The 15136-nt window shown below is 42.3% G+C and overlaps 1 protein-coding gene across 1 annotated transcript; it reads left to right on the top strand.

Moving 5' to 3' along the window:
* Positions 1–452: 452 nt before the first annotated feature.
* Positions 453–1798, top strand: LOC114031379 (keratin-associated protein 10-3-like). The gene has a single exon (XM_027846442.1). It carries the CDS (start codon positions 710–712, stop codon positions 1460–1462), a length of 753 nt encoding a protein of 250 aa, XP_027702243.1. The 5' UTR covers positions 453–709; the 3' UTR covers positions 1463–1798.
* The last annotated feature ends 13338 nt before the right edge of the window (positions 1799–15136 follow it).

The following is a 15136-nucleotide window of genomic DNA, read 5'->3' as shown; positions in this document are numbered from 1 at the left end:
CAATCCACTACATGAGCATCCCTGTGGGTTGAATATCAGCTGGTGTTAGAACAGGACTTTGTCAATATCTTCCTATATTTTATTCATTTTGATAGATATGCCCCTAATACATTTTAATATGGTTCTGCCATCCTCTCCACTGTTGGGAGTCACGTGTTTGGCACCTACACTCTGGATGTTGCCCCAGTGATGTCCTGAGACCCAGGTCTTGCCTCAGGGGACCCTCAGCCCACCAGCTTTCCATTCTGTCACTGGATGCTCAGGACTTAGCCCTGTGTCAGGCCAGGAAAAAGGGCTTCATAGATGTTTACTAAAGGGTGGAAATGGAAACTAAATTGAGGATGTTTATGGGTGGCTGGCCATCTCCTGAACAATGTCACCATCACCTAATGATGGGCTCCGGGGGAAGCAGCCAGCCATAAACAACAGGGAAGAAGGCTCAGTCTCCCCTTGGCACATCCTCCTGCAGGAGGGATATAAAAGCCCACCAGGCTACACCACCTTCACACACAGCCCCACAACTGCACTCACACCCACACTCACAGACCCACATCCACACTCACAAGGTCACACAAACACTCACAGATCCACACCCACAAGCACAATCCCAGTGAGGCTCAAGCACTCCGTACATCAGGCACTCAGCACCTCACTGACACTCCTCTCACACTCTTTGCTGCCCCAGGCACCCAACACAGCTGCTCCCACCATGGCAGACACCTGCTTTTCTGGGCCCTGTGTTCCCATGTCCTCAGCCATCTCCGTCTCCTCCAGTGACATGAGCTGTGGCAACAACGTCTGCATGCCCAGTGTGGGCACGGGCTCCTCCTGGCAGCTGGACGACTGCCCTGAGAGCTGTTGTGAACCCGGTTGCTGCGGCCCCTCCTGCTGCCCAGCTCCCTGCTGCACACCAGCCTCCTGCCTGACCCTGCTCTGCAGCCCAGTCTGCTCTGTGCCCGCCACCTGCCAGCCAGCCTGTGAACCCAGCCCCTGCCAGTGTGTCTGCACCTCCTGCTGCTCGCCATCAGGCTTCCAGCAGTCCTGCTGCCAGGCCCCTAGCTGCTCTGCCTCTCTCTGCTCAGTGCAGTCCTGCTGCTGTGTCCCTCTGTGCTGCAAGCTCAGCAGCTGCATCGCCCTGCCTGTGTGCTGCAAGCCCAGCTGCTGTGTGACCACAGCCTGTTGTCCAGCCTCCTCCTGCTGCCAGCCCAGCTGTTGCTGCCCCGCCTCTTGTGTGTCCCTCATCTGCAGGCCTGTGTGCAGCCCAGCTGCCTGTTGTGTGCCTCTCTCCTGCAGACCCTCCTGCTGCACCACCACATCCTCCTCCTCTTGCTGCTGTGCCCCTTCCTGCTGTCCAGCCACCACCTGCTGCCGACCTGCCTCCTCTGTCTCCCTCATCTGCCAGCCCACATGTTGCAGACCCGCCTGCTGCACCACCACCTGTGGCCAAAACTCTTGCTGTTGACCACAGGGCATTTGTTCCTCTCATCCCCTCCCCAACTTCTGTCAGCCTCCTGCCTCCAGCCTCCATCCTCAACCATCAGCCTGAACACCTGGCCAGCAACAGCCCCAGAGGCATTCAGTTTACCAAGCTGCTCCTGAGCACCTCACCCACCCCAGGTGCAGCCAGGGTACCCCACGCATCTCCTCCTATGGCTGACCCCCACGCATGGCTTCTGCTTCCACATGCACCTAACTCAGCGTGCATCATCCCAGGGCTGCCTGCAGCTCTCAGGGCCTCTCTAGGCTCAAAGTGTGCAGGAGATGACCCCATGCAGGACCCACCTTGTAATAAACTGCATCACCTCACCTGCCTGGCCTCCCACTTGTCCTCTTTGCTTATCCTGGGCCCACAATACAGAGTGGAGGGGGGAGGCACAAATATCACACAAGACTGTCTGTGGAGGCCAGAAGGCCACACGAGATAGCAATTGACTGACCACCACACCATGCACACACTGCACCACGGTCATGACCAGCCATGCCCTGACCCATCGTTCCCCATCCCACACTGTGCAATGTTCACACCCATCAGCCTGACCCCTTGCCTACTATAATCTGGCCTTACATCTCATCCCCTGCTCCACAAATCTGATCTCATTGTGTCTAGTTCCAGGGCATGACTCCCAACACACTCTGCCCCAGCTTCTCCTCTGGAGTTCAGTCTGAGGGCAGCCACTGCACCAGGTAACTGGGCTGATGAGCACAGCCAAAAAATGTCTTCTTCCTTTGGATGCCTCCTTACTCCTCCTGGCCCAGAGCCAGTACACCCAGGCCCTCATGCAAGAATGGACATGCTGAAGGGCCTGACTCACACCAGAGCAGTCATGGCACATGGGTGCACTCCTAGAGAGCTGCCCCTTGCAGGCAGTCTCTGCATGCACAGCATCTCACCAGCCTCTGTGACCCTCTACTCAACCAAAGCCTAGACAACCCACTGTCAGCATCACCAGAACAATAGAGCCCCAATCCACAGTGGGGCTGACTTAGACCTGAGGGACATCTGGGAAGTCCAGAGCCCATGGAGCCCAAGGGCACTTGGAGAGGTGGCCCTCCACAAGCACACAGGAAACCCTACTGTCTGCCAGGTATTGTGCCAGGGAGCAGGAGCTGAGGACAAAGGTGACACAGTGACTGTCTGCAGGGAGCCTGCATCCCAGCGGAGGACACAGGATGAAGATGGATAAGCAAATACCAGGTCATTTCAGAAGGACAGGGGGCACTGGAATCTGCAGGGATCAGGAGAGGCCCCATGTGGGAGGTGACACAGGAGCTCAGCCTCAGAGGTAGCTAGGGGCCCTGGGTGGCAGAGAGGGGGGTGTGGGGAGAGCACTCCAGGCCTCGGGTCCAGTCTGGGCAAAGACACTGTGGTGGGAGATGGCATGTTGTGTAGAGGTTCAGCAAGCAGGGCAGTCTGGCTGAAAGAGAGCAAGACTGAGGAAGTAATGGAAACGAGACTGGAAAAGTAGGAAAGGGGCAGCTTGGGAACACTTGACAATGCATTTTCTTTTTTATGTGGATTTATTCTATCTTTAATAATAAATAAATTAATTAATTAAATTATAATGTATATAATAACATAATAAGTATATTTTATTATATTATATAATTATATAATTAATATGTTGTTATGTTATATAAAATATAAATATAATTTAATGTAATAATTAATTAATATATTTATTTTTCATTTGAACCTTCTCTTACATAAGATTTTGAGTTTTAAATTTTCTCCCCCTCCTCCTCCGTCCCTAAGACAGTGTGCAATCTGGTATAGGCTCCACATATACATTCATATTAAACATATTTTTACATTAATCATTTTGTGAAGAAGAATTAGAGCCAATGAGGGGAACCATGAGAAGGAAGAAATTTTTAAAAAGAGACAGCAAATAGTATACTTTGTTCTGCATTCTGACTCCATAGTTCTTTCTCTGATGTGGATAATATTTTCTATCATGAGACTTTTGGAGATGTCTTAGATCCTTGCATTTCTGAAAAGGGCTAAGTCTATCAACATTAGTCATCTCACGACATGGCTGTTACTGTGTACAATGTTCTCCTGGTTTTGCTCACTTCACTTAACATCAGTCCATTCAAGTCTTTTCAAGTTTTTCTGAAGTCCACTTGCTCATCATTTCTTATAGCAAATAGTATTCTGTTACATTCATATACCAACTTGTTCAGCTATTCCCCAGATGATGGGCATCCCCTCAATTTCCAAGTCTTGGCCAACACAGAAGAGCTGCTATAAATAAGTTTGTACATGTGGGTCCTTCTGCATTTTTATGATCTCTTTGGGATGCAGACCTAGAAGTGGTGTTACTGGGTCATGCAAGGGTATGCATAGTTTTATAGCCCTTTGGGCATAGGTCCAAATTACTCTCCACAATGGTTAGATCAGTTCACAACTCCACCAACAATGCATTTGTGTTCCAATTTTCCACATCTTCAACAACATTTATCATTTTTCTGTTTTGTCATGTTAGTCAATCTGATAGATGTGATGTGATATTTCAGAGTTGTTTTGATTTGCATTTCTCTAATCAATAGTGATTTAGAGCATTTTTCATATGACTATAGATAGCTTTAATTTCTTCATCTGAAAACTTCCTGTTCTTATCCTTCGACCATTTATCAATTGAGGAATGACTCCTATTCTTATAAATTCGACTCAGTTCTCTATGTATTTGAGAAATGAGGCCGTTATCAGAGACACTTGTTGTAAAGATTGTTTCCCAGCTTTCTGCTTCCCTTCTAATCTTGATTATAATGCATTTTCGTCCAGACACCACTGAAGCCTCAAGAGTGCAGGGCCCAGTATTTGGGTCCCGTATTCTGTTTGCCTTGGGATTTCCAAGCCTAGAAATGGTCTTTTTTTTTAAGGCTGGGAAGAGAAGACAGCTTTGCCCCCAATGGAAGCTCTTGCTTCCAAAGCACTGGGACCTCCTATATCTATAGCCCAAAAGAGATAAAAAAAAAAAAAGGAAAAGGACCCACATGTGCAAAAATATTTATAGCAGTTCTTTTTTGGGGGCAAAGAATTAGAAATTGAGAGGATGCCCATCCATTGGGGAATGGCTGAACAAGTTGTGGTATGTGATTACGATGAAATGCCATTGTGCCATAAGAAATGACAAACAGGGTGCTCTCAGTAAAACCTGGAAGGACTTGTATGGGCTGATGCAAAGTGAAACGGACTATGTGAAAGTAACAGCAGCATTGTAAGTTGATCAGCTGTGAATGACCTAGCTACTCTCATCAATACAATCATCCAAGACAACTCTGAAGGACTTATGATGAAAAATGCTATCCCTCCCCAGAGAAAGAGCTGATGGTTCCTGAACACAGACTGAAGCATACTTTTTTAACTTTCCTTATTTTTCTTGAGATTTTTGTCTATGTTTTCTTTCACAACATGGCAATTATGGATATGTTTTGCATGACTACTCATATATAACCTATATTGAATTGTGTGCCTTCTCAATGGGGGGGGCAGGTAGACAGGGATGAAGGGAGTGAATTTGGAACTCAAAGTTTTAAAAATGAATGTTAAAAATTGTTTTTACATATAACTGTAGAAAAAATAAAATACTGAATTTTTAAAAATGGAGATAATTAAAAAAAAAAACTAGAAAGCACTGGGATCAGGAGCAAAGAAATTATCACTATATTCTTCTAGCCGAGAACAACATGCATGCACAGGGGAACCTTGGTCATTCCACATACTCAGGAATTCTGAAAGCTGCCTGTGAATTTTAAGGATGAAGTCTGTGGGTTCCCAATTGGGAAAAAGCCATAAAGCAACAGTAATAAGTAAAAACCCATAAAAACTGAAACTCTGTGAAAGGAGGACAGTTGAACATGATAATCTGTTTATAATCAAAGCTTAGATACTGAATTATATTTGAGACCCTGAGTCATAACTGAAGACACTATGAACTATGAAAGCCAAAACAAGAATATTGCGACCTACATGCGGCCAGGACGTGATCGATACACAAACTTATGTTTGGGCATAACCTTGACTTACTGCCCAAACATATTACTAAGTGGAAAACCAAAACTATCCACCAATCAGGGTGATGCACACTCTAGCTCCTCCTGCTTTTGTCTGTTTTCTATAATTACCAGAGGGATTTTGGTCTTCTTAGGGGGGATTCACTGATTCGTCTGGCCACCGCCCCAGACTGAGGATGATTAATATCTTGGCAGGGATCCATCACACTGCCCCAAAGGTAAGAAACTCAAATGGATTAAACTACTACCTAAAATCAACCTTGAGTTCCTTGTCCTCTTCCTTTACTATCAAAAGAATACCCCAAGATTATGAGGGAGGTACAGGGTTTCCCTGCCAGGGGAATTCCAGGTCTTATGATTAGCATAGTCTAGCAGGATACCAATGGAATGCCAAGGGGTAGTTGGGGCTATCTAGGAAGGGAACAAGGCTGGTGGCTGTCATGGGAAAGCCCCTGCCCATGCCATTAAATGGGGCAACCACCAAGGCTCTTTCTCTTTCTCTCCCTCTCTCCCTCCCTCCCTGACTATAGTAGCCTCAGAGGACCAAGTGGATGGGAGAGAGAGAGAAAGAAAATATTTTCAGGTTATGATTGGTCAAGGCAAGTAGAGGAGGGTAAGAGAAGTGTCAGATCAGAATAAGAAGTAAGACATGTGCCGTTTTAAAGGGGCTTATCCCACCAGAGGGATAAGTAGATAGAAGGAAAGGCAAGAAAGTTTAAGCATGTAGGAATGAGAGGAGCACGAGCAGAAGGAAAGTTGTAATCAGTTTGCATGAACAGTGTGAACAGAGGGTTTGAGCGTAAATGGTTTGGAAACTTTTGAAAAAGAAAAAAGTTTACTCTCACTTTAAAACTCCAGTAGAAACCCCACTGTGTCTCCATGATTATCAAGAAGCAGGTATGGGGGCTGTGTCAATGAAAGTGTCAAGGTGGAGACAGGGAAGAGGTGTACAGTTTGGGACAGAATGGGCACTTAATCCTTTCCTGGCTCACAGAAAGGGAAGAAGGCCGCTTCACTGACTAGAGACAAGCAGGTTTGGGAGCTGTGTCAGTGAAAGTTTCAAGTTGAAGAAAGGAAAGAAAAAAAAAATAAAGCATGCACTTTGGAATAAAACTAGCACTTAACCCTTTCCTGGTTCACAAAAAGAGAAAAGATTTGTGTGAACCAGGAAACAACCAAAAGGTAATTGAGTTTGATTGGAATATCTAGCTAGAATTTAGGAAGTCTTACAAACTAAAAGTAAGTGCTGGTCAATTTCAAAATAACTTTTTAAATTGGAGTGTGGATTTCCACTTCCGGGAGTCAAGATGGCGGAGTAAAAAGGTAGTCGCTCTCACCCTCCACTTTCAACCTCTGAAAGCCCAGAAAATATCACCCTAGGAAAAACCCTGGAATAGCTGAACCAGAAGAAAGATAGGGAGCAGCAGTGCAGTAACCCAGGTAGCTTGAGGGATTAACGGGGAAGGCCCCTCTTGCCCTGGGGGAAGGGGAGCAGTACAGAACGGAAGGTGCCCCAGCCAGCTAGCAGAAAGCCCCACTTTAGCACACCAGGAGGAGATCCTGGTGCTTAGGCATTCTACAGGAAACGGGTCTCCCAGTGCCTCAGCAAAAATAAGGGAAGCAGCACTACAAAGGGCCCCAGGCAGATAAACACCCTGCAATACCCATCTAAAAGGAGCTGAAGAAAGCTAAAGGAAAGGAAAAGCAGGCAACCTAGAATTGCCCAAAAGTTCCAGCCTTGCTGATTCCAGCCCAACAGCAGGTAAGCTGCCAGAACCCTACAGCCTCCAATTGCCAACATCGGAGGCCCCATCACACAAAACCAGTGACCAAGACCTAGGCTCCCAACACAAGAAGCTTGGGTCAGTGCCCTCTGCTCCCCAGCAGGAGAGTTCAATCTCTTTAAAGGACAGGGAATAAAGAAACACCATGAGTAAAAAGAAACGTACCATAGATTCATATTATGGGAAGAGTGAAGATCAAGACAGAAATTCTGAAGAGGACAACATTGTCAACAAAGCCACATCTGCAACCTCAAAAGGGAATATGAACTGGTCTGAAGCCCAAAAAGCCTTCTTAGAAGAGCTCAAGAAGGATTTTAAAAGTCAAATGAGAGAGGTAGAAGAGTTCTTAAAAAATACAATTGGCCATTTGGGAAAAAAGTACACTGAAAAAAACAAATTCCTTAAAAATACAATTGGCCAATTGGGGAAGGAAGTACAAAATCTAATAGAAGAAAACAATTTGTTAAAAATTAGAATTGAGCAAATGGAAATTAATGACTCTATGAGAGAGCAAGAATCAGTCAAACAGAAACAAAAAAAAAATGAAAAAATTGATGAAAATGTAAAATACCTCATTGGTAAAAACAACTGACCTGGAAAAATCGATCCAGGAGAGACAATTTAAAAATTATAGATCTACCTGAAAATCACGATGAAAAAAAGAGCCTGGGCAGTATCTTTCAGGAAATCATAAAGGAAAACTGCCCTGAAGTCCTAGAACCAGAAGGCAAAATAGCCATAGAAAGAATCCACTGCTCACTTCCTGAATGAGATACCAAATTGAAAATGCCAAGGAATGTAATAGCTAAATTCCAAAATTACCAGGTCAAAGAGAAAATACTACAAGCAGCCAGAAAGAAACAATTTAAATATCATGGAACCAGAGTCAGGATGACACAGGACCTTGCAGCTTCTGCATTAAAAGACCATAGGGCATGGAACATGATATTTGTAAGGCAAAAGAACTTGGATTGCAGCCAAGGATCAACTACCCAGCGAAAATGAGCATGATCTTTCAGGGGAGAAGATGGATATTCAATGAAATAGGGGGCTTCCAAACTTTCCTGATAAAAAGACCAGAGCTCAACAAAAAATTTGGTCTTCAAGTACAAGATTCAAGGGAGGCATAAAAAGGTAAATGGGACAGAAAGACACAATATGTTGTTAATAAAGGCAAAGTGTTTACATCCCTACAAGGGAAGATGACACTTGCAACTCTTGAGAACTGTATTGTTATTACACCATGTTAAAGGAGTATACATAAAGAGGGTGGATATAAGTTGACTTTGATGTAATGATAAAAAAAAATCTAATCAAGTGGGTTAAATGGATCCAAGTAAGTGGATTAGTCTGATCTAAGAAAATGTACTGAGAAAGGAGGAGGCAGACAAGGGTAAATTACATTACAGGAAAAGACACAAAAACCTATTAGAGCAGAGGAAAAGAAGGGATGGGGGTGAGCATTGTTTACCTTACTCCCATCACATTTGGTTCAAGAAGGGAGTAACATAATCAGTTAGGTATAGAAATCTAACTTGCCCTATAGGCATTAGGAGGGAAAAGGGGAAAGAAAAGGGAGGGGTCTTAGAAGGGAGGGAAGAAGCAGTAAGGGTAAAGGGGAAGAAAAGGGAAAGAGCTAATAGAAGGGAGGAGGGACTGAAGGAGGGGGTGGTCAAAAGCAAAACACTAGTGGGGGGAGGAGAAAGAAAGGAGAAAGAAAAGCATAAACAGGAGGGGAAAGGATGGAGAAAAAGACACAGATAGTAATCATAACTGTGAATGTGAATGGGATGAACTCTCCCATAAAATGCAAGCATATAGCAGAGTGGATTGAAAACCATAATCTTACAATATGTTGTTTACAGGAAACATATTTGAAAAAGAGTGACACATAAAGGGTAAAGGTAAAAGGCTGGAGCAAAATATATTATGCTTCAGCTGAAGTAAAAAATAGCAGGGGTAGCAATCCTGATCTCAGACAAAGCAAAAGCAAAAATAGATCTTATCAAAAGAGATAAGGAAGGAAACTACATCCTGCTAAAAGGCACCATAGACAATGAAGTAATAGCATTACTAAACAAATATGCACCAAATGGTATAGCATCCAAATTCTTAGAGGAGAAGTTGAGGGAGTTACAGGAAGAAATAGACAGCAAAACTATACTAGTGGGGGACCTCAACCTCCTCCTCCCTGAACTAGATAAATCTAACCACAAAATAAACGAGAAAGAAGTTAAGGAGGTGAATAGAATATTAGACAAGTTGGGTATGACAGACCTCTGTAGAAAACTGAATGGGGATAGAAAGGAATATACTTTTTTCTCAGTAGTACTTGGCACATACACAAAAACTGACCATGTACTAGGGCATAAAAACCACACAATCCAGTGCAGAAAGGCAGAAATATTAAAAGCATCCTTTTCAGATCATGATGCAATAAAAATTATATGTAATAAAGGGCCATGGAAAGATAGACGGAAAAATAATTGGAAACTAAATAATCTAATCCTAAAAAATGATTGGGTCAAACAACAAATCATAGAAACAACCAATAATTTCATTCAAGAGAATGACAATAATGAGACAACATGCCAAAACTTATGGGATGCAGCAAAAGCAGTTCTTAGGGGAAGTTTTATATCTCTAAATGCTTACATAAATAAAATAGAAAAAGAGGAGATCAATGAATTGGACATACAACTAAAAAAAACTAGAAAAAGAATAAATTAAAAACCCTCAATTAAATACCAAATTAGAAATATTGAAAACCAAAGGAAAAAATTAAGAAAATTGAAATTAAGAAAACTATTGAACTAATAAATAAAACTAAGAGCTGGTTTTATGGAAAAACCAATAAAATAGATAAATCTTTGGTTAATTTAATTAAGAAAAAGAAAGAAGAAAACCAAATTACTAGTATCAAGAATGAAAAGGGTAAAACTACCACCAAGGAAGAGGAAATTAAAACAATAATTAGGAACTATTTTGCCCAACTGTATGCCAACAAATTTGACAATCTTAATGAAATGGATATATATTCACAAAAATGTAAATTGTCCAGATTAACAGAAGAGGAAGTAAAATACTTAAATAGCCACATCTCAGAAAAAGAAATAGAACAAGTCATTGATGAACTCCCTAGGGAAAAATCTGCAGGGCCAGATGGATTTACATGCGAATTCTATCAAACATTTAAAGAACAATTAATTCCAATACTATATAGGCTATTTGGGAAAATAGGTGAAGAATTCTTACCAAATTCTTTCCATGATACAAATATGATGCTGATACCTAAACCAGGAAGAGTTAAAACAGAGAAAGAAAATTATAGACCAATTTCTCTAATGAATACAGATGCAAAATGTTTAGACAAAAAATTAGCAAATAGATTACAGCAACTTATCATAAGGATAATACACTATGACCAGGTAGGATTTATACCAGGAATGCAGGGCTGGTTCGATATTAGGAAAACTATCAGCGTAATTCATCATATCAACACCAAAACTAACAGAAACCACATGATCATCTCAATAGATGCAGAAAAAGCTTTTGACAAAATACAACACCCATTCCTATTAAAAACACTAGAGAGCATAGGTATAAATGGACTCTTCCTTAAAATAATAAATAGCATCTACCTAAAACCTTCAACAAACATTATATGTAATGGGGACAAGCTAGAAGCATTTCCAATAAGATCAGGAGTGAAACAAGGATGTCCATTATCACCATTGTTGTTCAATATCATACTGGAAACATTAGCTTTAGCAAAAAGACAACAAAAAAACATTGAAGGCATTAGAATAGGCAAAGAAGAAACAAAGCTATCACTCTTTGCAGATGACATGATGATATACTTAGAGAATCCTAGAGAATCAAGTAAAAAATTACTTGAAATGATTAACAACTTTAGCAAAGTTGCAGGCTATAAAATGAACCCACATAAATCACCAGCATTTCTATATATTACCAACAAAAGCCAACAGCAAGAGATAGAAAGAGAAATTCCATTTAAAATTACTGCAGACATTATAAAATATTCAGGAGTCTACCTCCCAAAACAAACCCAGGAACTCTATGAATGCAATTACAAAATACCTTTCACACAAATAAAGTCAGATCTAAATAACTGGACAAACATCAGTTGCTCATAGGTAGGCTGAGCTAATATAATAAAAATGACAATTCTGCCTAAACTAATTTACTTATTCAGTGCCATACCAATCAAACTACCAAAAATTATTTTATAGAGTTAGAAAAAATAATAACAAGATTCATTTGGAAGAACAAAAGGTCCAGAATATCAAGGGAACTAATGAAAACAAATGCAAGGGAAGGTGGCCTAGCCATTTCAGATCTTAAATTGTATTATAAAGCAGCAATCATCAAAACTGCTTGGTACTGGCTAAGAAAGAGTGGTGGATCAGTGGAATAGGTTAAGTGTGCAAGACAAAGTAGTCAATGACTATAGTAATCTATTATTTGATAAACTCAAAGACCCCAGCTTCTGGGATAAGAACCCACTCTTTGAAAAAAAACTGCTGGGAAAACTGGAAAAGAGTATGGCAGAAACTAGGCATAGACCAAAATCTCACACCACATACCAAAATAAAGTCAAAATGGGTTCATGATTTGGATATAAAGGTTGATACTACAAGAAAACTGAGAGAGCAAGGAATAGTTTACCCATCAGATCTATGGAGAACAGAAGAATTCATGACCCAACAGGAGACAGAGAATATTACGAAAAGCAAAATGCATAATTTTGATTGCATTAAATTGAAAAGTTTTTGCACAAACAAAGCCAATGCAACTAAGATTAGAAGGAAGGTAGAAAATTGGGGAAGAATTTTTACAACCAGTCTCTCTGATAAGTTAATTACGAATGTGGAAATAACAGCTGCTGTACTGTGCGTCCTGTAATTACAAACGTGTTTTATTACAAACAACTTACTGATATGTACTGTTTTGGAATTAATTGTTTAAGTATCTTCCCAAATCTTTTATTATATTTGAGTAAAGTCATTCTTTTATAAGTAATTCATTTGTATAACTATTGAACCCAGGAGTGAAAAGCTTCTCTCTGCAAGAATGTTGTTACTTATGTTTTGACATCCAGCATTGAAGCCTCAATTACATCTGCTCCTTCTCATGGAATAATTAGAGTGGAAAAGTTTGAGAAAGTAACAAGATCAGACAATCCTGCATTGTCAAATGTAAGTGAGTATAATGTTGCTTGTAAAAAAAAAACCTAAATTTTCTGAAGCCTCAAGCAATCTCTAGGTTGCTGCTTCGATGTTCCCCCTGATAGCTCTATTGTTAAGACCAGAACTCTAAGGTTTGAGCTGGTCTTCACAATATGAGCCAGTTATTGGAGAAGTGAAATTTGAGAGTCTATACTAACTTGTATTGAGATCTGTTTTATAAAAGATTTTAGCAGGAACATCTAAGGAGTCTCTACAAGCAACCTGGAATCAGAAAAACAATTCTACTAAAGACCTGCTCCTGAGGACAAGACATTTTCCAGATGACCCCCCGATAAGATGTTCCAGAGACCAGACAACTAGGTAGGGTAGTTTGGATTTGGATTTGGATTCCAAGATAAAATTTGTTAATTAAGTGGACACTGGGGATGGGTCGATGGTCATCATTGTACAAGTCTCCGCATCACAAAAAGAGTGAGAAATTCTAATTGTTCTGATCCCATTCTGTAATTGATCCTACTCTCTGTCACTCCAATATGCTGTAAAACTGCCCAAGCCATGTTTATTTGTCTGAAACCAGTTCACAAACTCAGCTGGCCTGTCCTAGGTTAAGATCAGAAATTCAGCTCACTCATTTAAACCCCAAATGCCATTGGTTCTTCCTTCACCTCCCCAGGGATGAGATGGAAGGAAATTGTAATAAGTGTGGGCATTTTCTCATTGGCCATGTTGTTTTCCTACCTGGCCTTGTATTGCTTACATGGTTTATGCTTAGAAATGAGATCATCCTGGCTGGACCCAAATAGGCCCTAGCCACCCTAGAATAGAGCGGCCACAGGGACACTGTAGAAGATATTCAGAAAGAATGTATGGGTGGCTTTTCAGCAGTGGACTCTAGGGTTCCTATTGGGGAAAAGGTCCAGGTGCTGGTATGTGGTGTGTGGGCATTCCTTGGCCCATGACACAACACCCAGACATGTTGGTGCAGGCAGGCCCAGAGACAAGTTGAGGGTGAAAGAATCCTGTAGGTCATGAGTAGGAGAGCAGTGAGGCACCATGGGCAACTGGGTGCCTGTTTGTGTGTGTGTGTGCGCATGCACGTGTGCACATGTGTGTGTACTCTCATGTCTGTGTGTGCATGTGTCTGAGTGCATGAGTGTGTGCGTGCGTGAGTGTGTGTCTGTGCATCTGTGTGTCTGTGTGTGCACTCTCCTGTCTATAAAACAGTAATAAGTGAAAAGCCAAACAAACTTAAACTCTGTGAAAGGTGGAAGCCCAAACATGGTAACCTGTTTACAATTTGTAACTTAGATACTAAATTATATTTTAGACATTGAGTCATAACAATACTATTTCTTAAGACGATGACCTATGAAAGCCAAAACAAGAATATTGTGACCTATATGGGACCAAGACATGATCAACACAAACTTATGTTTGGCCACAACATTGGCTTAACACCCAAGCTCATTACTAAGTAGAAAACCAAATCTATCCACCAATCGGGGGGATGCACAGTCTACCTCCTTCTCCCTTTGTCTGTTTTCTATACTCATCACAGAGATTTTTGGGGTTCTACTAAACTGTCTGGTTGCTGCCCCAGACCAAAGATTGACCCTGTTTGTAGGTATTCATAACAATTGATTAAAATACTCCCTAAAATCAATCTTGAGCTCACTGGCCTCTTCCTTTGCTATTAAAAAGAACACCCCATGTTTATGCGGGAGGTGGAGGGTTCCCCAGCCAGGGGAATTCCAGAACTTACAGCCTTCTTTCCCCTCTTATCAGAGGGTAGGAGGCAGAATCGGACTCCTGCCAGAGCCTTCCTTTGGAGAGGGCAGACACTAGATTCCCGGCTCCCCCAACCTTGCACCTGCTGCTCTGACAAGCTTTACCTCCACAGAACAAGACTGCACCACACCAAGGGTTCCCACTTTTCACTCCTCCCTTCCAGACTCCTTTTTTCTCCTCCCATTAGATGGTAAGCTCCTTCAGGGCAGGAACTGGCTTTCTTTTTTCATAGTTATTTCCCCAGTGCTTGGCACACAGTAGGGGCATAATAAATGTGGACTGGATGGGCAGGAAGTTCCCCGGAGAGGACACTGCCTTGTGCTCTGGCTAATTAGAGAAGATGACCAACTTTTACTGGGGGCGTTTCCAGACATTTCTCGTGTTGCTTCTTGGAGTAACACATTGGTACACTCAGTAACAGAAACAAGAAAAGTATAACAGATCATGAGCACGAGAGCAGGGAGGAACCCTGGACAGGTGGGAGCCTGTCCCTGTGTGTGTGTGTGTGTGTGTGTGTGTGTGTGTACGCACAAGAGTACATTAGTGTGTGTTTGTGTGTGCATGCTTGTGCACCTGATCTCTGGACCTGGACCTCTGCCACTCCCAGGCAGCCTCCCCACCTCCACTGCCCATTCATCTCAAATGCCCCCACAGCCCTGCAAGCAAAGCCCTAGCCACCCCCCTCCAGAATCAACTGTGGCTTCAGGGCCTGAAGAAAACTCCAGACCAGCAGCAGAATCTCAAACCATTAGCCTTCTCTGCTCCCATGCTGTGCTTCAGAATGACCCTGGAGACAGTCACCTGGCCAGGCTGAACAACTTGGCTTTTCAGATCTCA

This window comes from Vombatus ursinus, unplaced genomic scaffold (genome assembly GCF_900497805.2).
Source record: "Vombatus ursinus unplaced genomic scaffold, bare-nosed wombat genome assembly UNPS02015165.1, whole genome shotgun sequence".
NCBI lineage: Eukaryota > Metazoa > Chordata > Mammalia > Diprotodontia > Vombatidae > Vombatus > Vombatus ursinus.
Note: the sequence above shows the minus strand (reverse complement) of the source record. Positions and strands in the feature narration are given on the sequence as shown.